Consider the following 23302-nt stretch of genomic DNA (forward strand, 5'->3'; position numbering starts at 1 on the left):
GGCCAGACAAATCATTTCTTTGTAATCAGTGTTCGCATCAAGGAAATCTCGTTCGAAATAGAAACTTTTTTGCTTTGTGCTTAAGTACATGTGTGTGATGTTATGCGTCTATTGCAGAGATGTGACGGCGAGAGATGCAACAACCTGCGATTAGAAGCTGTTTACGGTCCCCAAAACGCAAGTGCCAACACAGGGTGCTTGAATAGACTGCACATCGAGTTGTGCTACATTTGGACCAGATAAGGCATTTAGCAACCATATGACAAGAGAAAACTGGTCCCTCCATGTTGAAAGGCATGGTCTATTAAGCAACAAGTACTTGCAAATAGCCTTAAATTTAAGCAAAGTAAATGTTAAATGGGTTAATAAAGACTGCACTTTCTGGAATAAATGGAGGTTTACTGCCTATGATGTGTAAATATTAACACATAAACTTATAAAATTAGCCCCGTGTTTTTCAATACTCTGTTTGGAAGTTAGAATTGTTCACGGGTTGATCTAGTTGTGTTGAATATTGAAAAGTAAATATACTGCGTACAGGGATGTGATTAGATGAATGTACTAATCAGGGGGGTTACAGACCTTAAACATCACTCGAAATACAGCACTACATGTTTGGATTCAATGTGGACTAGTACTTTCTCCCTTAGGTGACTGTTTCACTTCTTTCAAGAAAAAATGTTAAAGCTCAAGGTGTTTTTTCCTGAGAAATCACATATTCTTCAAAATGGACAGCAAGATCCCATTCAGATTTACTTTATTTAAGCTTTGATTCACGAGTAATAATAATGGGTGGTAGCTCTCTCTTCCCCCCACCCCCTCCCCCAGGTCCGTATGCTGATGAACAGATATGTTGCTGCATGCAACAATTGGGTTGCCTGGCTAAGCAGTTTCACAAATCACTTGTGTAGGCTGCCATTGCTGAGATCAAACAATGGCAACGCACAGGCAACGCACAGGCATTTATGTGCCGTGCAAAGCTTTCAGCCAATGATAGCTTGTCACTTATCTCAGTGAGGGCGCTGTTTGGGTCTTGCGACATCCTAAGCAAGGGGCCTTTTAACTCCAAAAATGAACTTGCGATCGACTTAAAAGAATTAAAGTTAGTTGATGTTCAACATATCTGCAATGATCATTTTTACATTTTGTGTTTTTATTTATTTAAATATTTATCACACACACATAACCTTAATCAAATAAATATGAATATTCGTATGAACCTTGGGGTAGCTTTTTCCAAACATGGAGTATATATAAAAACAAGTGACATACAATGTATCCAAAGCCAACAAAGACAATACAATTTTCACATGACTATTGTTGCACAATTCACTTACTCTTACCCGACAAAAACTTTTAGTGCTGTTGTGATAAATACCAGTAGTATGTTAATGCTAACGCCTATGCTTTCCACACTTTGTTTTCCCTTGCAAAGAGAAACAAATCCCAATTGGAATGTAAATGCACATTGCCAGCCCAGCTTCAGAGCAATCAAGCACCGTTTTGCAGAATCAGTCTTAGAACCATACCACGTCCACAAATACAGGGGGTACATGAAAATGAAATAAATTTACACAACAGGAAAAACACAAGTCTATAATTAAAAGCTGCAGAAAAGTAAAGATATACAAAAAACAAAAAAACAACAACAACAATGAAACAAAGTTATAGTTATTCAAAATTTCACACTTTAAAATACGAGGGCACGCTCATCAATCTTACCACAATCAAACTTCTTTCATGTGGCCTTTGAAAAGCTTAAAGATAATTTACGCTACAGAGTGCAGGATATCACGGGACAGTTCCCCCCCCCCCTCCCTCAAAGTCATTTCAATGTCAAGCTTCAAGTTCTTCTGCGATTGCAAATCTATTCTGTTTAAATATTTTTGTTTAAAACCGACAACATGTCAACTTTTCGTATTGCATGAAAATTTACTTGACGATTAGTTTCGAGAGAACGTCAGTTAATTAAAAACATTTGCAATAGATTATTACTGAATATGACAGAGGCATGCCCACTTCATTTACCAGCAGTGTACACAAAATTAATGGCAAAGTTTTCAACTCCCGGAGCTGCATGTTGTAAAGACGCTAATCGATTGACAAGTATTCTTCCTGCTGTTTATTCCCCTTAAAAGAACAGAGTATCAGGCCTGAGCACATATAAAAGCAAACAGTAAATTTCAGATTTGTTTTTCTTCAAGATTTCACAACATAATAATCAGGAAGTTTCATACATTAGAGCCTGTACATATGTAGGGAGTCACTTAACTATTTTACAGACAGAAGGAAAAAGTAAGTATAGCCAATCTTTTGTTATAAAGGACCGTGGATATTTGGTTTGCAATCAAAGACCGATGTTAAGATTTTGGTGCAAACGTGCTGCTATATAAAAATCCTTAAAAAACTACTGCCCTCCGATTTCATTTCTTACATTTTCACATATTTGACACTTCTAGCTGGTTCTCCAATGGGATCTGAACTGATCTGGCTGTCGTAATACATTGCTTTTGTAGCACTGTGGTTGATCCACACTCTTAAGTCAAGTAGTCGGTACATTCCTTCCAGTTTTGCGGTTCATTGTGGCTCACACGAAGACAACGGAAATCCTCTCAATCATTCTCAAATGTCTTTAAACCCAAACAGTGTCCCTCTTGCAAGTTGTCCATCATTGCACTACACTTTCCTTGGATGTCACTTGAAGTACGTCGGCGTGTTTATTCACTTTTATGTCAAAGTCTTTTTTCTCTTTACAAGAGTTTATTTATTTCCTGAACCAATAGAGGATTCCTGCGGTGGCTGCTGCTGTCACACTGATGACGACAAACAGACGAAAGCTCTCTGATGTTTCCATTTGGTAAGTGAGGGCCGATCTCTGGAAAATACAAACGATTTAAAATGACGATGAATATTTTGGGAAAAAAGTATGCAGGGGTGAGAGTCATTGCTGACTAATAAAAAAAAGGCTGAAACTTTGATCCAGATCTTAGGAGGTATGTTGAAACAATTGGCATTTCCACCTTTCGATAGCCACTGGAGTTATAAATTTCAAGGAACTGGTATGGAAACAGTTTCCACAGTGCTAGGGAAATAGTATAAAGCGCAGGATTTTATTTTTACGAGAAATTATCACAATTTGCCAGGCACACATGAAGAAGTCTAATCACCAGTTATAAGTCTGACAATCTGAGATTTATGCTTTAAGCATTTTTCTCCTAAGCAAAAATAAGCAGGATACCAGTCACAGATTGCACAGTATGTTACATGGTACTTTGGCTGATAACTTTATTCTGGTTAGCATCATTTTGTTGTGCTTAGCTACTTCAGCTCTACGAAGTTGGAGCCAGCAGCCTTCCAATGGCAGACTTCTCAGTTTTTAATTAAACAATGTGACTTTCCCCGTTCAAATGGGGCTTAAAGACACTGGACACTATTAGTAATTACTAAAAAATAATTATTGATGACCAATTAAGCTCAAATTTTCACAGGTTTGTTATTTTATGTATATGTTGAGATACACCAAGTGAGAAGACTAGAATCTTTGACAGTTACCAATAGTGTCCATTGTCTTTCAATAACCGAAATGTATCAAGATTTCTTACCCATCCTCCCTGCTCTGAAATCCACTGTGCAATCCTTTCACTAGCAATGAATCGGACAATACTGCTGATGATGTTGCTGAAGAACTCCCCAATACCGGCCTTGATGCTGATAGCCAACTGGTAGCCGAAGGAGAGTAGTGCTGCGATCCGACCCCAGTTGATGCCTTGCGTGAATAATCTAAGAAGAAAGAAACCAAAACAAAAGTTGTAAAGATGTGGCACAGTATTTAGGCATAGTATTTTAGGCCTGATACTTCACGGGGGAAACGAAGGCCATTGCCTGTACGAAAATAGCCACAAAAATTGTCTAACTATGGAAGGGCAATTCCAGTTTACGAGGGAGTCCTCTTACCTTCTTGCAACTCCAGCGAATGCTTCGTAGGCTGTGGCGGGTGTTATTCGTAGGTTGGTTATCATTTCTCGGAATTCGCATTCATATTGTGAGTTGATTTGGTCGCCTATTTGGGCAAGACGTCTGCCGATTTGTGAAGTGGGACTGTCAAAATGAAAGAGAAACAATCATTTATTATTTAATCAATACATTTAATACATTTGGGAATTGTATCATTGAATTATATGGAAGAAACAAGAAAAGAAAAAAACCCAAGAATTTGGAAAGGCGTGTGTTGCAAAATGTACACATTTACATACATACCTGCTAAAAATATACAATATGTACAGTACATTCCAATGCAATCACAGTGTACGCTAATGTATGTAAGTGGCCCATTACTAAAAATTTGCTTGCATTGAAGTCTCTCTGCATACTTGGTGGCTGCTCTACTGTACATGTACTGACAACCAAATACACTCTACAGCATGTATAGTTGGGGTTAGGGTTAGGGTTAGGAAAATACATTCAGGGTGTCAGAAAATATGCAGTGACTGATTTCCCTTGCATTAGCAAAATGCTACACACCAATTGCTACTATAAAAAAAAATTGCTATTCTGTATTAGCATTCAGTGTGTAACTTTTTCAGTTATTAGGGGACCAGTAATGTTGTCATTTCACAAGTTCGCCAGTTTGTTCACCTGTCCATGATTTATGGTTCCCTCTCAACTCTGTGGGACTTATAAGTTGAAGCATTTTGAACCATCACTGATTTACATTGATAACTCAAACTTCACTAGCCGGCCGAACTACTCGGACAGAACTGTGAGTGGTCCTTCGATCTTTTAACTGGCAGTTTAGCCAGCGCCCAATTTCACAGTAATATTGCTTAACAATTTTTGGCTGGTAACCTTTTTCTAGTTATCAAATTTTTGTTGTGCTTAGCTAATTTTGTGTGTGCTCAAGCAGCTCTATGAAATTGGGCCCAGGGGATCACCGTTATTAGGGAGAACACTGAACTACATCTACACTCTTACCTGAGAGGATTGTCCGTGAAGCACTGGAAGTCAGGAATTCTGGGGGTGGCTATGGCCAGCTCACTGTCCTCCGATTGCAAATCAGTCTGGTACCTCTGGTACATATAATTCCGCACAATGGATTCAGTCTGTTCGGTCACACTCTCCTCATTGTGTGGGGATAGAGTCTCTTGCTGGGTCTCCGTCAGGGAGGACCGATAACTGGCCATGTCTGGGGCCGTCGTTGATGTCCTACTCAATCTCCTTTTGGCTAGGTCTGCTGTAGGGGTGTCATCCAGTCTCATAACAGGGTGGGCGGAAGGCAATGGATGCTGCTCTTGTTGTTGTGTGTTCTCCTCGTCGGTTTCTGAGATAATGAGATCAAGAAGGAGTATGAGAGTTACACGAAGCTCTTCTGGTACGATGGGTAGTGCCATGTCTGATGTCGAGTTAATACGCCAAGAATTCAGCACTCTTTGGAAATACAGTAAAAAGATTTTAGTTCTTTCAAGTTGAATTCTTATACTACGTACAGGAGCACAGTCTGTGATCAAAACTGGACGAGTAGATGAGGTAACCCGTCTGCAATGACAACAAAATATTTGATGTCTTGCTTCGTGTATGCGTACATTCCTGGTATCAGCTTAATGTGTTCATTAGACAATAGGTGCTTGACATGTACACAATGTCTGGTTCCCAACACAGAAGCCCAAGATAACTGGCAATGATTATAATCTTCAAACAAGCGACATGTGTAATCATCAAAATGGTAATCCCATTCACTCGCCGTCTCTTTAAATAGGCGAGGAGCGGGGAACTAACGAGTTCAGCTAGTATGCCAACTGGTCACGGACACCTGCTACGGGCCAGCCACAAGCACTTCATAGCCACACTGGCGTGGCTAACAACGTCCTAATGAGCATGCTCAGATCACCCCGTAGCAAGCACATCCGGCTAAGCGAAAGTTTAAGGACTTATTTACTGACCGGCCAACATTGATTACATGCCTACCTACATAGGTTAGTGTCCTTGCCGGAGCACACCGAGTGGCGAGATGCAATTTGCCATCCACACATGTTCAACATTCTTAATGAGATATGGATCGGAATAAGTTGATTGTTTTGGACTAAGAGCCACTGGACGGACAAATCAAGGACGGCTAAATGAGATTGGACCCTTGATCCTGGAGTCTAACTCGGAGGAGGGCCAAGGTTGGGTCAGGAGGAAGTTAAGACTACATGAGATGTAAACATTGTGTCATTAATTGGAAATTGTTAAGGTGAAGGTTGGGATCATTCAGCGGTCTCTGTGTTGTTGTTACACTTGGTGACTAAAATTGATTACACGTTTGATAAGAGTATGGCAGCTTATGATTGGAGTTATGGTCAATTAACTCATCAAAGGAAGTCGTTGGGAAATATAATAACATCGATACCTGAATTTTTAATAACTTTACATGAACCTTATCAATAGATGAACTCCTTATGACCTCACATGGACTTTATCAATACATGGACTCCTATAAAAAGGTCACACGGACCTTATCTTCACATGGACCTTATCACAACATGGACTACTAATGAAGTCACATGGACCGTATCAATACATGGACTCCTAATAACTTCACATGGACTTTATCAAAACATGGACTCCTAATAACTGTTCATGGGCCTTATCTCTCACATGGACCGTATCAATACTTGGACTGTTACATGGGTCTTTTTCATATGAAGTCATCAGCTGCATGAAATCATTTTGAGCATCACAAGACAAGGTTTGAAATTGGCGGTCGCCTGGTCGCCAAAAGTGTCACAATAAATGAGGGGTACCAAGTATTGATGTGCTAGATTTAAAGTTGCCGTGATCGCAATCGTTTACCACGATCAATTATCAAGATCGTTCATTTCAGGATACAAAATTTAAACATGCATGCACATACATTATAGAGCTTGCTCTCTGTTCCATATAACAATACGCAGGCAATTTTTTATTAAATTATAACCTCTTACTAATATACACATTACTCATGTCGCATAACTTTTTTCCCAATTGGCAATGTGCGTGGTCACCAGATCATTCAGATTTTATTTCAAAAGAGTTCTCTAAAACCTATCCTCAAGTCATGAACCCACAAAAGTGTTACTAAATGGCAAAAATAAGGGGATAAGATCGTCAAAAAACACAAGTTTGCGAACGCGCATTGGTTAATATATCAAATTGGTAAAACAGATAAGTCTGTTTGTTTTGACGATGCCTGTAAATTATAATGTATACATTTGTACTTAATTTATTTAATAGTCTGTATTTATTAACTGCTTATCAATATTCTGTAATTACGTTGCACAAGGTTGTAAAATAACAATGATGCAACGAAGCAAGCAGACCCCCCCTCAATACAAAATCCAAAACAAATAAACAAACAAACAAACAAACAATCAAACAAAATTAACAAACAAATTCAAAAAGTAAGTACCATTTAACAAATTGTTTGCACTAACACTGCCATATATAAAAAAATCATAATTTCACCCAATGCCAACACCCCGCATTTAAAATAAAATCTAACCGAAAACAAATAGCATCACAAAACAAATACAATCCTCTGGTTGCAAATCTACATCTATGCCACCAACCAGTCTGCAAGCTTCCATTACATGTATAAACACAAGTGTCCAACCACCCAAAAAAAAGAAATACAGTAATTGTTTTCGCTCCGCAATTATCATGCAAATTGCAGTCAGTAGAAATCTCATTAAAAAAGAGAGAATGGAAATCAGTGAGTTCAGGGTGAGGCCACGAGGTGACACAGATGTCAGCAAGATACAAAGTGCGGCTTACCCCCTAGGGGCAATGTGATGGCTTCATTGTTATGGTAATGAGTTACTCTACCAAATGGAGGATGATCTCATACCACATTGTTTTGCTAACGAGGGTGTCAACCATCAACAACTACGCTCCAGCCAAGATGGTTGGAGATAGGAAGTTGACTTATGGATGACCCTCAAATTGGATGATCAGCATGCCAAGACAAACAATTTTAATATGGGGACGAAAAACTATTACTGCTTGCCGAGAAGATTTCTAAAAAGCAGGGTCCAATTTCGTGTTTTTCAGTTTTCTGCTAAGATGAAGCAGGATACGAGTTACAGATTGTACATGCGACATGATATTTTGGCTGGTTACGTTATTCTGGTAAATGAAATTATTGGGCCCAGAGTGGCAACAATAAATTATAGCTTCATTTGAGATGCACTATTAAATTAAATTTCAATTTCAATTCAATTCAAGTTTGGTTCATTTTAAAAATACATCACCAAATAAAAAGTCACAGACTAAGAGAATTTGGTTTACAAAATTACATTAAAAATATATATAATTTATGTATGATAATATTAGGTTAATTACAATATTTATACTTCATTGTGGTATAGTAAATGTATTAAAAAAGGATTGTACAGTAGTGCAAAGGGACCCGCAATCTACAGTCTAAAGTCCGCAGCAAACTTCAACGCATGTAGTTGTGTTTAACATTTGAGGGAACTACTCAGTGCCAAGGTTGGAGCAATTCCAAGTCACTGATCACTATGCAACAGATTGCTGCAGGGTTTTTATTTCAACTGTGATTGCGTTTTGGGTGCCTTGAGGATCACCTACATTACATCTGTACATATAGTACATGTGTTCATGGTGTATTTTTGTAAATTGTTGTTTACATACTGTAATTTATGTGCAAAAGTAAAGATTTCCTTCACCTTGTTCTCTAATACATGAAGGACAGTATAAAAATTGGCATTTCAGCCACAATTATGGCTGCGATTGTAGCTAAGGGCATCAATTGACACACATGCATTTCAACACAGGACTACACGGCAATCCAGCCGTTACCCGTAAATTAGGACTTTGCTTTTATTCAGTGCAGTCTCAATGATTACACTTAACATACACTGTACATGCAGGTTGTATTGATTTGAATGAGTAAGTACATGTATTATGATTCATGTTTTATAGACACAAGGATAAACTTACCCTGATGTCCACTTAAAACAAGCCGTGCACTCGCACTCACAGGTGATGAACACAGACACACACACTGGGGTGAAAAGTGACCCATGGTTTGTTTCATTATCGTTTGAGTTTGACGACCACAGGTTACAGCTTCCTCCTCACGACCTCAGCCAAAGATGAGGTTCACCTTAATTCTCAGCAAATTGAGAACAGGTTTGACTGATTTCCAGTGATTTCCAGAACTCCAGTGAGCCGAAAGGGAGTTGGATTTCTCTTGACAGATGGTAGAGATTCAAAACTCCCACTACTATCGGAACTCAAGGTTCTGTTCAATTGTTCAAGTGCTGTTAAATGTAGTTTCTAACAACAGGTGACAACAAGTGTTATGCTGGAAAAAGGATGGGCGGTGGAAAAGGAAATCCACAAACACTTCACCAGGGATGTCAACTGTCCTGGGAATACCAAGAAAGAGGCACAAGTTCTGTGTAAAAACTTAAAACACGTCTTGTGACGAACTGGAAGACAGTAAACTAACCACAAGATCTCGACAAGTTCACTTGAAAATATGTTTAAACTGCCAAGGTTGACCACGATCTTTCTTCAGTTCATGCGAATAATATAATCCAGAAACTGTAGAATTTCTTCAGAGATCTGCAAATGGGTGCAGGAACTTTATGGGATTCTATGTTGTCAAAAAGTACTGCTTGATTTCAATGTATTCATGGGCTGTAGTAAGGCTACTGCACCCTTGATAGTGCTGCACATGTGCTGCCAGAATAAGTACTGAAGTGAGAAGTTGTAAACACGGATTATTATGTTATGCCTTCGGCTGGTGCAGTGTTGGCAAGATCAAAGTCATCCCTATTCTTAAGTGTGGTGACACATTGCACCACTAGACGAACGAACAAAGGACCACTGGATCCTATTTTGGGCGCCGACTCATCTGTTGTTGTGACTGGTGAGGTTAATGCTCATGAATTATGCAAGAGGTTCAGTGGTGGATGATGAATAATGCATTGACTCACTTGACTAGCCTGTTGGTTTGATATGGTTGGTACAATAGCCTTTGCTCTATGGTGGAACAGTGAAACCACTGAACTCTGAATCTGTTTACTCGGGGAATTCCTGTGGCAAGCAAAATACAAACCCTCATGACTAAATATTATTATGAATGCTTTCCAAGTGTACACACTTGAAGAATAGTCAAAAACAGAGCACAGAAGTCTAATGTAGTTTATCTGGGGAAATTCCTGAGATAAAGTAAAATAGCTCATGGCTAAATATTATTATGAATACTCTTCAAGTGTAGAATTAGTAAACACCGATGAACCACTGAACTCTGACGTGGGGTATTTTGGGAAAATTCCTGTCTTGCAAAATAAAAATTTTCACGGCTAAACAATGCTCTTCAAGTACACTGCACATAAGAGGCATCCCTATTGTCCTTCAATTTGTCAGGTTTTTTATACTGTAAATATATTAAATATAAGCATTTTGGGTAGGTGAAAATTGCTTTTTTTTTAAGACAACATTTTTCAACACTGATTAACCCAGGCTTGCTGAAAAACTATGTGTTAAAGTAAATAAACCTAGGTGGAAACTAATTCACGTCTTAACAATCACAGTTTCTGCACAAGTTATTCTGCCCCAAAATAACAGAATTAATCTAAAATAAAAAACACTGGTCAGTGAGTCCACTTTTAGAAACTAATCATCATGGTTTAGACTTCAACTTGCGCTTGTGTCGGGTACGCTGACAGACATGCCACATAACCGATTCCATCATCACTGTCCTGAGTTTATCAGCAGTTGACCGCACTGTCAGGCCTGATTCTTTACGGAGATAACGCAGACGATATGCTTTATGCCCATGAAATACTCCAGTAGAAGTTTACAATTTTTTTTCTAAAGTGTGCAGGGTGTCCTTTACCAAGGAAAAAATGCCTTGGTGCCCATGTCCTTTCAAAAACAAATTATATAGGCCTGCACTGTATGGCACTACTCAGGGTCTTAAAGTCAGTGGCACTATTGGTAATTACTCAAAATAATTATTAGCATAAAACCATACTTGGTAATACAACATTGTGAGAAACGGCTTCCTCTGAAGAAATATAGTTTTCGAGAAGAAGTAATTTTCCACAAATTTGATTTCGAGACCTCAGATGTAGAATTTGAGGTCTCGAAATCAAGCATATGACAGCACACAACTTCGTGTGACAAGGGTGTTTTTTCTTTCATTATTATCTCACAACTTTGATGACCGATTGAGCTCAAATTTTCACAGGTTTGTTATTTCATGCATATGAGATACACCAAGTGAGAAGACTATTCTTTGACAATTACCAATAGTGTCCACTGTCTTTAAACCATGAATTTGCATACCTGTTTGAGTTGAGGAGTATGTGCGGTTTCTTTCCATTCGACAAAACATGTAACAGTGTATCACAGCTTGAAGTAATCAAACAGAAACAAACTTCTCTGGTAATTTTTAGCTTTAGTCTTAGTTTTTTATACATTTTTAGCAGCCTACATACGTATACAGGAAGTACACAAACAAATGCAGACCAAATTTTCTGGAAATTCAAAAACGCAATCACATACAGAAAATTTTGAAATACGAGAAGTGAAAACCCAAACAATCGATTTTGATGTCAGTTTATTATTAGAACTGTAATCTGGCATGGAACCATGGGAACAATCTGTTCTGATGTGTACCACTCATTGAGGTTTTGCGTTTTGAGGAAGTTGGAAAGCACTGGTCACTCAAGATTGGAACAAGGGCCTTCCCCTTTTAACATCATGTACAGACACGCTCAGTAACAAAGAGTATTCCAAAATTGGTAGGCCAATCAGGGGAATTTCATTATTTCAAATATTAAGGGGATTCAACAGCATATGGTTACATCATGAAAGTACCAGATATGGTGACATCACGAAAATACCGATATCCCTAACAATTTAATATTTTACCGACGGACACGCCTGTACTTGTCCAATGCATTGTCAGTGTTTTGAGTGTACTGTACTACTACTACTACCAGGCCTGGAATTACACAGGCACTATTGAACCCAGTCTTGGCCTTTGTGCCCCTTGGAAAGTTCTCCATAGACTAATGTATATCCAATGCAAGTGCCCTTTGTAAAATGAAAATGGCCTTGCACACTCAAAGATGGAATCCTAGGCATGTACTACTACTCAATGTGGGTGACACCCAAGTCAGATATCTGGGTATTTTCAGTTAAAGTGATGTCATTAATATTGGCTCTGGTTCAAAAATATTGGCTGTGTTCCAAGCTGGACTCTAAAATGTGTTTTCAAAAAGAGAAGGTATTACCCCCAACCACTCCCAACACAAACAAGTTATCTTGTGCCAAGATAAACAAACATCACAATTGTGTTGCTTTGTTTACTACATGGAGGATTTTTTTCATGGTACTTTTTCTTCTTCTGTAACAACAACATGAACAATTCTGTAACAACATTAAAATGAACAGAAAACCTCCTTAACTAAGGCCTAAAGGTTTTCCCTTTTTTTATACTAGAATTGTGATTTTATGAATATTTTATGCTCACAAAATGGTAGATTTGACACAAATATTTATTTTCGGCCGACTACTTACTGTCGACAACAATAATTATCCAGTGCAACCATGGTGCAACACTGTCGTGGTATTCAACGTTCACAAAAGCGCAACGGATATCGATTTCCCTCTCACACATATCAAACCGCACGCCCGTTTATCCGATGTCACAGGGAACCAGTCTAACAATCGATTGAACAACAGAGGGCGCTGTTGCCAGTAATGCCCTTATATGGTATCGCTCGTTTATTGAATGGACGAAAAACATGGCGAATGAAATGACTCTCGGAAATATTTGTTGAAGGATTTTGCCAAAATAAAGACGCAAAAAGAGCGCTTGAAGCGAGAAGATGAAATACCTTGCTTGTTTGACAAACGGATCTTTCATAAAATGTTTATGCAGTTTTGGCAGGGCATTCTTTGACATCTCAAAAAAAAAAAATATATATATCCTGAGGGACCCAAGCAAAAAATCGGGTGAAAGGGCAATCCAACATATTTTTTTTTCGGGGGGGGGGGGGGGGGGGGGGCCTAATTGTCATGCCTTTTTTCCTACAAGTTGTCAATCATTAAACAAACTTTTCTACTAAACAAAGGAAGCCAGCAGTTTAAGTTATCCATAGAGCAAGGTCTCAGATGCTATGAGAATGATTGACACTCCTATTGAGATCCAATTACTTCTTATCTTAATCCTCTGTTGATTGTTATACATTGTTTCAGTTTGTTATATATTTGTAACACTTTTTTGTTTCACATTGTTTCAGTTTAGTATACATTTGGAATACTTTTGCTGTCTCTATGGTTTGATGACCTGGTTTTGTGACCTAACATGGGAAGTGTATTAAATTTGACAGCTGTTGATATGTATTAATTTCATGCATTTTCTATTTAATACATTTTTGGCATTGGTGTTATAAAATAAATTAGTATCCAATATTGAAATGAGATGAGTCCTTTTGATAAAAATAGTGACAAAGTGGTACTGATAATGCTTTGCAAAACAAATAATAATTTAAGTCTCAGGACACCCATACAAATAATCCAATAGTAGCAAACCCATATTTGGACCCCAGTTCCTGAAAAAGCAACGCTCTATTTTTATTTTCATAAATTAGCCGGCACTCGGAACTTTCTAGCTACATGTATTTTGTAGCTAGTGAGAGTGATGAATACTCTACACTCAAATGAGAGAACAATTATTGATGTTGTTGTCTACACGCATGTCATGAAATGAATCCCTGAAGTACACAATAATAACTGCAACCAAAGCATGTGCCCTCTGTATTCATAATTCAATTCATTTAATTAATAAATTCTGGTTGTAAAAAATTTGACTCTCAGAAAAGCAAAATTATGTACTACTGCACAAGCCAAGAACTCTATGGAGAGAAGACAAGGAAGGAAGTTCCTGTTTAAGATGCTGGAGGAAAACCCCAAAGAACTATTCAAGGGAAAACCTTCGCAGTCAAAATTTAGGGACTAAAACCCAATCCACAGCGCCCCAAATTGCTGAATTCATCAAGCTGCTGTGGTCTTTCCCCATTTTGTTTTGTCTTAAATGGAGGGGATGAGAAACGTTGAGTTTAAAAAAGGTAAACAATCATGAATTATTTAGCATTTCATATTTTAAACGTTGCCGAAATCACCCTCTATGATGTTGTAATTTTACACGTTGGCAACCAGTATACAATTGTGCCCCTTCTTTTAAAATACGTTCAGTCAGTGACGCAGAAACGTAAATTCGATCTTGAATACCACTTTAAAGGGCTTCCTTTCCCTTCCATTTAATGCATCACTGCCTGTTAGAAATAACAATACCCTACAGGCTGGTAGTATTATAGAGTATGGTAGTATTTCCTGCAGGCACAGTATCCTGGTGATTAGCAAAGATCACCCCAGATCCTGTTGAGTTGGGATTACCCAGTTTCCAATGTGTACTGCGAAGTCACACAAAAGGAAAAAAAGCTTCCGAATCTTCGTACACGTGTTCCGTGTTCCGGCAAGTTGGACACAAAGGAAAACACTTCACAGAAAACGGAAAGAAACTCGGGTTTATGTTGAGCATTTAAAAATGTTGGTATTACAAATTTGGAATATGATGATTAATAGCAGGCAGCCCATTTTTTTACTTTGGGTTGTTTAGATAATTTGTCAGACATGTGGTGCAATTTTTATAAGGAGGTTTCTAGAAACGCTTTGCTTTCAGGCATTGCTCATAGATACAATACACACAATGTGTAAACAATGGTGTAGACTATAAACAGATCTTGCTGAATTTATTCATGAAATTGCAAATTTGATAAAATCCCCTCGTTCAAACTTTGTATTGCAACAGAAAAACAAATAAATACAGGGCCCATCCCAGGTGCTTTTTTTTACTTTTACTGGGGGCCTTCCGAAACCAAATTTTTTCAAAACAAGCTTTATTAAAACAAGGTCCTTGGAAAATGTTCTATGTGATGTTTATGTAAGTTTTTTTTTTTAACTCTAACTTTACAATTTAGAACACTTCTATACTCAACGTACATGTATTTTATTTCATAATTTTGTGAATTTGATCTTATAAAGAATAAAAAAACAGCTTTATTTGCTTCAATTACAATGCTACGCATGTAATTTGCAATGTGCATACATGTAGTCTAAGAATATGTAGAGCTTTGACAAATTGTTCACTGAACTAACTGGCTTCTAGTATTTCAGTGAAAATCACTGTCAATAACAAACATCTTTGAATGACAAATGAACAATTATACACAACTATTTTATTTGTTTGAAATTAAAACTCCTAAAAAAGAACTAAATTTATTTTTATCACAAGTAAAATCTTCTACACACATACATGAACTGTATGTCAATGTAATGTGCAAAACCAAATCTTGCGTCAGATTCTAAATCCCACTAAATATTTCACACAAAAACGTGAAATAGGCCTCAATGCTCTCGCGCCACCGAAAAAAAACAATTCACTGAACGCTTTATTTGTAACGGCACCAAATTACTAAGTCGGTAAAAAATTGCACTTGACCAATGACGTCACTTGCACAAGTCATATATTTCTAGACACACACACAATGTACATGTTACATGTGTACACGCAGAACAATGGATGTGCATGTACATGTACAAGTCTACCATGTACAATCGTAGTTCCCTTACTAATAAGTGATGATGTCATCAAACACAGCATCATCACTGACTGTACCAGCTCTCAGCCACTAGCCAATATTGACTTATTTGGGCGTTCCCTGTCAAAAAATTCTCATGGTCAATTGTAATGATGAAATTAATTTCCATCACTTACTTAAGAATGTGACACACACTAAAAACGTGTAGTAATTTCGAAAGTAGCATTGTGTATGTGTAAGTACAAATAGAGGCATGCACAAAAGAATGCAGCTCACCCAAAAGAGGAAAGTGCCAGACACAGCAAGACTTTGTAAAACTGTACTGTGTTTTGAGACTTTTAATGGCTCGGCTGAGCAAACAAAAAACAAGGAAATCACCTGATCAGTTTAAAATTTGCATACTTGTGTTCATGATTGTATCCGTATGGCATGCAGTGTTCTCCCTTAAAGGCAGTGGATACTATTGGTAATTATTCAAAATAATTATAGCATAAAACCTCACTTGGTAACAAGTAAAGGGGAGAGGTTGATAGTATAAAACATTGTGAGAAACAGCTCCTTCTGAAGTGACGTAGTTTTCGAGAAATAAGTAATTTTCCACGAATTTGATTTCGAGACCTCAGATTTAGAATTTGAGGTCTCAAAATCAAGCATCTGAAATCACACAACTTTGTGTGACCATGGTGCGACAAGGGTGTTTTTTCTTTCATTAATATCTCACAACTTCGACGACTGATTGAGCTCAAATTCTCACAGGTTTGTTATTTTATGCATATGTTGAGATACACCAACTGTGAAGACTAGTCTTTCACAATTACCAATAGTGTCCAGTGTCTTTAACAGTGGTCTGCGGCTGGCCAAATGCCAGTAAAAACACCTGAAGACCTGTCCAATTCTCTCCAAGTAGTCCAGCTGGCAAGTACACTGTTGAAAAGCTTCCCTATTTAACATGAAATGGTTACTTACATGTATGGCCTAGTCAAAAAGCTGGTGGCCCTTGTAAAATAACAAGTTGGTTAGTCCTGCTGGCTAGTCACTAGAAAGGTTAGGGAAAAACCCTGACATGCACTTTGCAAATTGACTTACATGTATGTATACACAAGTTCATTATTAGAGAAATTTGACAATTTGTTTTCATAATTACCAGTTACCACACATGTACATGTACAAATGTATGTACAGGTGAATGTAATGTATTCTAGTACAGTAGCCTTCAACTTCATACCACATAATTAAAGTGTTTCTGTTATAGAAAATTCTTGTCAACACAAAAACACTTGAAAGACCTTGAACCAAGTGCTTTTGTTTGGAATGGAATAAAAAAAACAAATCTTTTCCTGTAGTGCGTCAACAAAACACCGGGTAATTGTTATCGTATACAACATGGCCAGGGTTTACGACGTTTACATGTTTATTGTGTGAAAAGGAAAGTATCATTTCTGAAGAACAGATTCATTCAAAAACTTTGTTTTCAGCTAACATCCCTCCTACCAAAAATTTCAGCAAATTTGGTCCTAATGTCATGGCAAAAAAATATTTATAAAAAATTAATAATAAACAAACCACAAAAATAAGTAATGTTTCGAGATAACCTCAATGCATGTTTTATTAGTCCATTTTGCATTTCTGCAGTCACAGTGTGAATTTTGGTCAAATGTGACTTCCGACAGTATTTCAGATTGCTCAACAAGTTAACATTGGCAGATTGGTAAAGGGGTTACACCCCTAAAACTATGTTTCAAATCCCCTTAAATCCGACTCACTCCTTTACAATGTATGTTCCGACACTCCATTTTTTGGGGGTATTTAATCCTAAACCTTACCCTAGTCCTAACCATGAATGTATCCCAAGCGTGAACAAAGGGGGGTTATGTGTCGGAACAAACAGCAGTCACATACGATCTTTTCAGATCATTTTTTTTATGACTACCAACTAACTTCAATGAAAAGATTGCATACAATTGCACAAATGAAAAGGTAATTTTCCCTCTTTTTTTCTGTCTAATTTGTCCCGCAATTCTTACCTCTGGTACTCTAGCAAGCTTCCCCCACCATCCAACTCAACACTCATCAGCCTACTAACTCGGCAACTTTTTTTTCTTCAAAATCATCAAACATGCCAAAAGAGGCAGAATGTTAAAACTAGAGAGAGAGAGAGAGGCCCAACCAACCTATTCAAAAACAAGTCCCAACATGTTTTTCTAACAAACTCCAAGTGCAAGGTGCTGGTTGGGAGGGAGGGAGGGAGAAATGGACGTGATGCAAAAAAAAAAAATGAATGGAATATTTTCTTTGTTCACAATTCCTCTAATAAAAAGATGCCAGGAAAACATTAAAAATAATCAATACTAAACGCGCAACATCCTCAACACAGTTTTTAAAACCAACGTTTATGATAAATACATGGGAGGAGTTAAATACACATTTGTGCACAACATGTAACAATCCATGTTATAGCTACATGTATACACATTCTCTATAGTAATTAAAATACAATGGTTGTTGATGTTAGAGGCTTTTGCATTGCAGTCTGATTAGCCTTTTGTCAAGGCCTTCGTGGCTTTGACAGCTTCATAGAGCCGCTATCCCAAGCGACTGGAAGGGGAGACCACGCACCGAGTGGCGCAGCACGAGGGCCTTTTTCAATCTTGATTCCGGTTTCTGATGTATTTCTATTATAAATCTCAACTTTTGCTACCACCAATCGGAAGCAACAGGGTTCAGTGGGTCAACACACGTTAATTATGCACACTGCCTGGGAAAACAACAATCATCCACCTTGGATTCGTTCGTTAATAAAACGTTTTGGGGAAAGTCCACATTTTGATTGGTTTCAGGGTCCAAAGGGTTCGATCAGCAGGCCTGTATGCTTTGTTTTGAAAGGGCAAGGGCACCAAGGCATTTTCTACTTGGTACAGGGCAACCTATGAAGAAATTGTAAATTTCTACCGGGGTATTTCAAGGGCACCGAGGCCTTCATTGCCTCCCTGCAGTATCAGGCCTGCAGCTACATGTATGACATCATCACTACATATGATGACTCATCATTGTTTGGGCTCTTCCAGTGCACACACTCAAGTATGTGTGGCAAATGCAATTGGAATGTTCAACCATAGCTCCATGGTTCAACCATTGAGAAAGGCCGGTCAAACTGTCTGACAGTTCAGAAGAGAGAACTTGGTCATGGAGGTGGCCTGGTTTTCTCAGAAATATTTATAACCCTGGAAGTTTATCTATACATACATCATGTAGGCCTACACATTGTAAATGCCTTTAGGAAACTGGCATACAAATTGCATGTATAAAGCCACAGCAAGGACTCTGTCTACTCTTTGATTGCAGGCCTTGAACTTGGCTCATGAAGGGGCACAGCAATTTTCATCTCATAGATCATACATGGAAGGAAAGTTTAACATCCATGGGTAGTTCTTAACAAAACAAACATGGTGTCGCTATTTTTATCGAGCTTAAAAATAATACTTTTCAATGTTTGACTGACCATGGACTGGCTACCAACCTGCAATGTCTCTAATCCAAATGAATTGTGTCATGTGTGAAATAGGTTTGTCTCTTTTTATTAATGACAGTATAGACACAAAAGCACTTTCTTTCTTCTAAACAAACAGTAATAAAACTATTTCAAACCATTGGTTTTGCTTGAACCAGAACTCCCCCAGGTCATTCGTATTGAAATGATGTCATTAGTTTGGAACTTTTTATCCACACACCCTCATTTGTAAACAAGTTACGGGGGCTTTCTATTGTAGTTCTATTATTAGGCATGTCTTCTTAAGTCTTTGAGTTGTATGCATTCTATACAATACAGTTTAAAAATTAAAAATAACAAGTTTTTATTAATAATTAAAGTGTAACCCCTCCCCCACCCGCTTCCCCAAAATAAAAATAAAAAATTAACAATGAGGAAGAAAACAAAACAAGAATCAGGCCTGAAAACAACTGAGGAGAAACCAGTGTGCAAGCCTGTATGCTTCATTCTTGAAAGGGCAAGGGCACAGGGCATTTTCTCCTTGGTAAAGGACACCCTATGAGGAAATTGTAAATTTCTACTGTAGCATTTCAAGGGCACCAAGGCAATGACCTGGGGGCAGCTGCCTGGGGGGCGTCAAGGCAATCGCCTTCGTTGCCTCCGTGAAGTATCAGGCCTGAGTGTGAAGAACTCCTTAAATGTGTCCTTTTAGCACAAAAAGGGCAAAATAATATTTGATTCAATAGTGATGTAAACACTGTGTAATACATGTAGTTGCAGCTGGTCTGTGTTCAAACGCAGCACATGTTACAAGCAACTCGTTTGCATCACAATAACAGTAAAGGTCACTTGTTTCTTGGACAGAGTCCAAAAATGAGAGCATCACCTGCAACAGCGTGGGGCTTGATTTCACTTGGCAACCGTGGTTGACAACCATGGGTTTGAGAACTGAGAGGGAAGTACGGGCAAGTCCTAACATGTCCTGAAATTTACCGTGCTATTATTTTAACTGGAAGCAGGAGCCAGGAATTTTGTACTATGCGAATCGGGTGCCTAAAACGTTGTGGATTTCCTCTTAACAATTTGTTTACATCATGTGTTTGCATTGTATGCATATTATATGAACAAGAAAATGAGCATGATTGTGCAATAAAAACAAATTAATTGGCAATTTGCCCAATAGTGATGAGTTTTCTAATTTGTTGAATGATTCTAATACATGTGTACACATGACTAATCTGGATAAATTGAACAATTACATGTACAAACATGTGCAACACACACAAACATATTAACAATGAATAAATCAACAATTTGAATAAAAATTATAATATTGCCAACATTTAAAAATCTTTATGGTTTGAAGATCTTAAAATAGTATTTTGGGGCAGATGTCTGAAGTGTCGTGGCCGAGCGGTTATGAGCACCGAATTCAAGTTCTGGTGTTTCTGATCAGCAGAGTGTGGGTTTGAATCCCCAGCCGTGACACTTGTGTCCTTAAGCAAGACACTAAACCATTGCTTCGTCCTTCGGATGGGACGTTAAGCCATTGGTCCCATGTGTTACGTTACGCATGTAAAAGAACCCAGTGCACTTAACGAAAAGAGAAGGGGTTCGCCCTGGTGTTCCTGGTCCAATCGGCAGCAAATTGCGCCACAGCACCTTGTAAAGCATGACATGGCGCTAGCAGATTAGGTCTCATAATTCAAACGTTTATGTAGTCCCACATCTGGCAGGAAATATTGTACGTACAGCGCCAGGAGCATCACTGGGTGACGGACTGACGGACATGTGCACTATATAAGAAGCCACATTTATTAGATATTTTGAAAACAAAATCAAGAGTTAGGCCTATTTTTTTTTAAATATTGTTTTTAGTATTCCTGTAGGCCCACAGTTTACACGTACTGTCATACTCCAAACGTAGTCTCCTAAGTCTAAACAACATGTGATCAAGGTTGCACTTGCAATTTGCATGTAATCAGTTATTATCAATCATGCATCAGTGTTTTCCTCATACATACATGTAATTTGGATGAGAAATTCCGTCTACGATGTACGTGCATCAAACGTTCAGTGCAAATGTGATAACTCAACATCTAGGTTCTTCCAGGCCCCATGCACAAGCTAGCATTATCGGGCCAATATGCGCAACTTGTGAGCCGATACTCAAAAAGTTTGGCTGGTACAGAATTATTTATTATATTATAATTCCACAAAAAACACCAAGAGAAAACCAAATACGTAGGGCACCTGGCCTCCTATATACATGTATAGAATGCTCCAATTTGCACACATAAGGGCTTATAAAACCAAGATCACCAAGTTGAAAAAATAATTCCAAAGACTCTCGTTTCAATTCAGTGTAGTACATGTACACTTCAACCAAACATTCATAGAATGCCCCCTCCCCCACCCCAGTTCTGAAAAAGCCTTGGGGAACCCTTATATACAAACAGTTACATGTAATTTACATCCATGGTGGTACATGTTGCTTCGCCCCATGAAAAACACTCTGTCTATCAATGCCTCATTTCTCGAATAAAGGATATTTACCAGTAGGTCTATGGTACTGAACTTACAGACTAGGCAGTTTGGCTGTACAATGTAGCACAGTAGCTTCGGCATAGTTATGATTTAATACATTTCGTTCTTTTTTTTTTGGGGGGGGGGGGCTGTGTGTGCGTGTGTGTGTGTGTTGGTACACAGGAAATAAACTTGATGAAACTGCCTTCTCTATGTCTAATGGATCCTTTCCTAACACCATTGAGAAAATATTTGTAATAAAAGGACAAAAACTTACCAGATCCCGGAGCGAAACAGTCACAAATTTAAAACTTATCAGATCCCGCAGCGAAACAGTCTGTTTCGCTGCGGGATCTGGTAAGTTTTTGTCCTTTTTATTCAAAATATTTTCTCAATTGTGTTTTTGAGTGTTATTTATTACACATTGAGGATTAAGTTCGTGTTCCCAGAATTTGTGTCATGATTTTTGAAAGTGGTAAAGTTGAGCAAATCTGTTGACTAGCCCTGTTTGTTATGAGCATGGGTCTTTTTTTGTTGACTAGCCCTGTTCGTTATATGAGCATGGGTCGTAACCCTCCGGCTTCGCCATCAGGCGAGGAGGGTTACATTCGTGAATGGTTGCAATACGTTTGCGCAAGTGAAACACACCCCACCCAGGTCTGATGATTGTTACGTCTCCTGTGTAAGTAAAATATCTACTGCCAAATCAAAAATCGTTCGGAAAATGTTCCGTAGTGCGCCACCACTTTCTTACTCATTTTTACAAAAAGAGATATCTCATTGTTTGAGGTAAATTAGATACTTTATTATTTCACATCGAATGAAAAAGTGGTGGCGCCATATGGAAACTTTTCCAATGGTTCTCCCATCAAAATGTGTTATTTTTATTTAAAAAAAAAAAACAATTTGTGGGAAAGAAAATATCCTTTTTTGGTAATTCTATACAAAATACAACGGTGGCAGTCGGCATCACTCCATCAGCTCCTTTTCTGAAAGTGTTTCACCAACTGCATCAAACTGGATGCATTTTAATACCAAACACCAAAAAGTAAACTTTGACCTGGGAACAATGGTCGAGTTGTCTTCCGTACGTAGCACGTATAATACAGAATTAGGAGAGCACGCAAACATGTATCCACGGCGAAGCAAGTTCATGATCACTTTTTTTTGTGTAAAAACAAACTGGGAAGAGATCACGAGTAACACATTCAATTTTTCACACAACAGTAGCATAAATAAAACAAAACTTACCAAAACAATGCACTTGTAAATGGATCACTATCTGTAATTAGGGGAATTCCTTGATCATCATGGTGTAACTTTCAATCACATTTTTCGTAGTCCTCGTTAACATTCATACAAAAATGGCGTCAAGCAAAATGACGTCATGATCAATGTATTGTACCTAGAAGAATTATACAAGTACTGCACAGTATAAATGTTACGCGCACTTAGTACCAGACTATTATTATATTTTGAGTTTCACTCCTGACGACGACTGTTTGATGGCTGGCTAATCAAACCACGAAATTTAGGGGCGTGTCCTTGGGTACTTTTTGTCAAAATAAAATGATGTAACTGCTATTTGTATCCGTCAAACTTTTAAAATTCACCATTTACCAGTTTA

General features: G+C 38.1%; 1 protein-coding gene across 3 annotated transcripts; it reads right to left on the bottom strand.

Moving 5' to 3' along the window:
- Positions 1–1810: 1810 nt before the first annotated feature.
- Positions 1811–23053, bottom strand: LOC117291487 (bcl-2 homologous antagonist/killer-like). 3 transcript variants are annotated; one of them, XM_033773222.1, is made up of 5 exons: positions 22927–23053; positions 4972–5317; positions 3955–4098; positions 3603–3780; positions 1811–2875 (listed from the first exon to the last, which is right to left on the bottom strand). In XM_033773222.1, exons 2-5 carry the CDS (start codon positions 5253–5255, stop codon positions 2765–2767), a joined length of 717 nt encoding a protein of 238 aa, XP_033629113.1. In that variant the 5' UTR covers positions 5256–5317; positions 22927–23053; the 3' UTR covers positions 1811–2764. The 3 variants fall into 3 exon arrangements, with proteins under 3 accessions (XP_033629113.1, XP_033629114.1, XP_033629112.1); XM_033773223.1 differs by lacking the exon at positions 22927–23053 and adding an exon at positions 17687–17708; XM_033773221.1 differs by lacking the exon at positions 22927–23053 and adding an exon at positions 8977–9805.
- Between the last annotated feature and the right edge of the window lie 249 nt (positions 23054–23302).

This window comes from Asterias rubens, chromosome 6 (assembly GCF_902459465.1).
Source record: "Asterias rubens chromosome 6, eAstRub1.3, whole genome shotgun sequence".
Lineage (NCBI taxonomy): Eukaryota > Metazoa > Echinodermata > Asteroidea > Forcipulatida > Asteriidae > Asterias > Asterias rubens.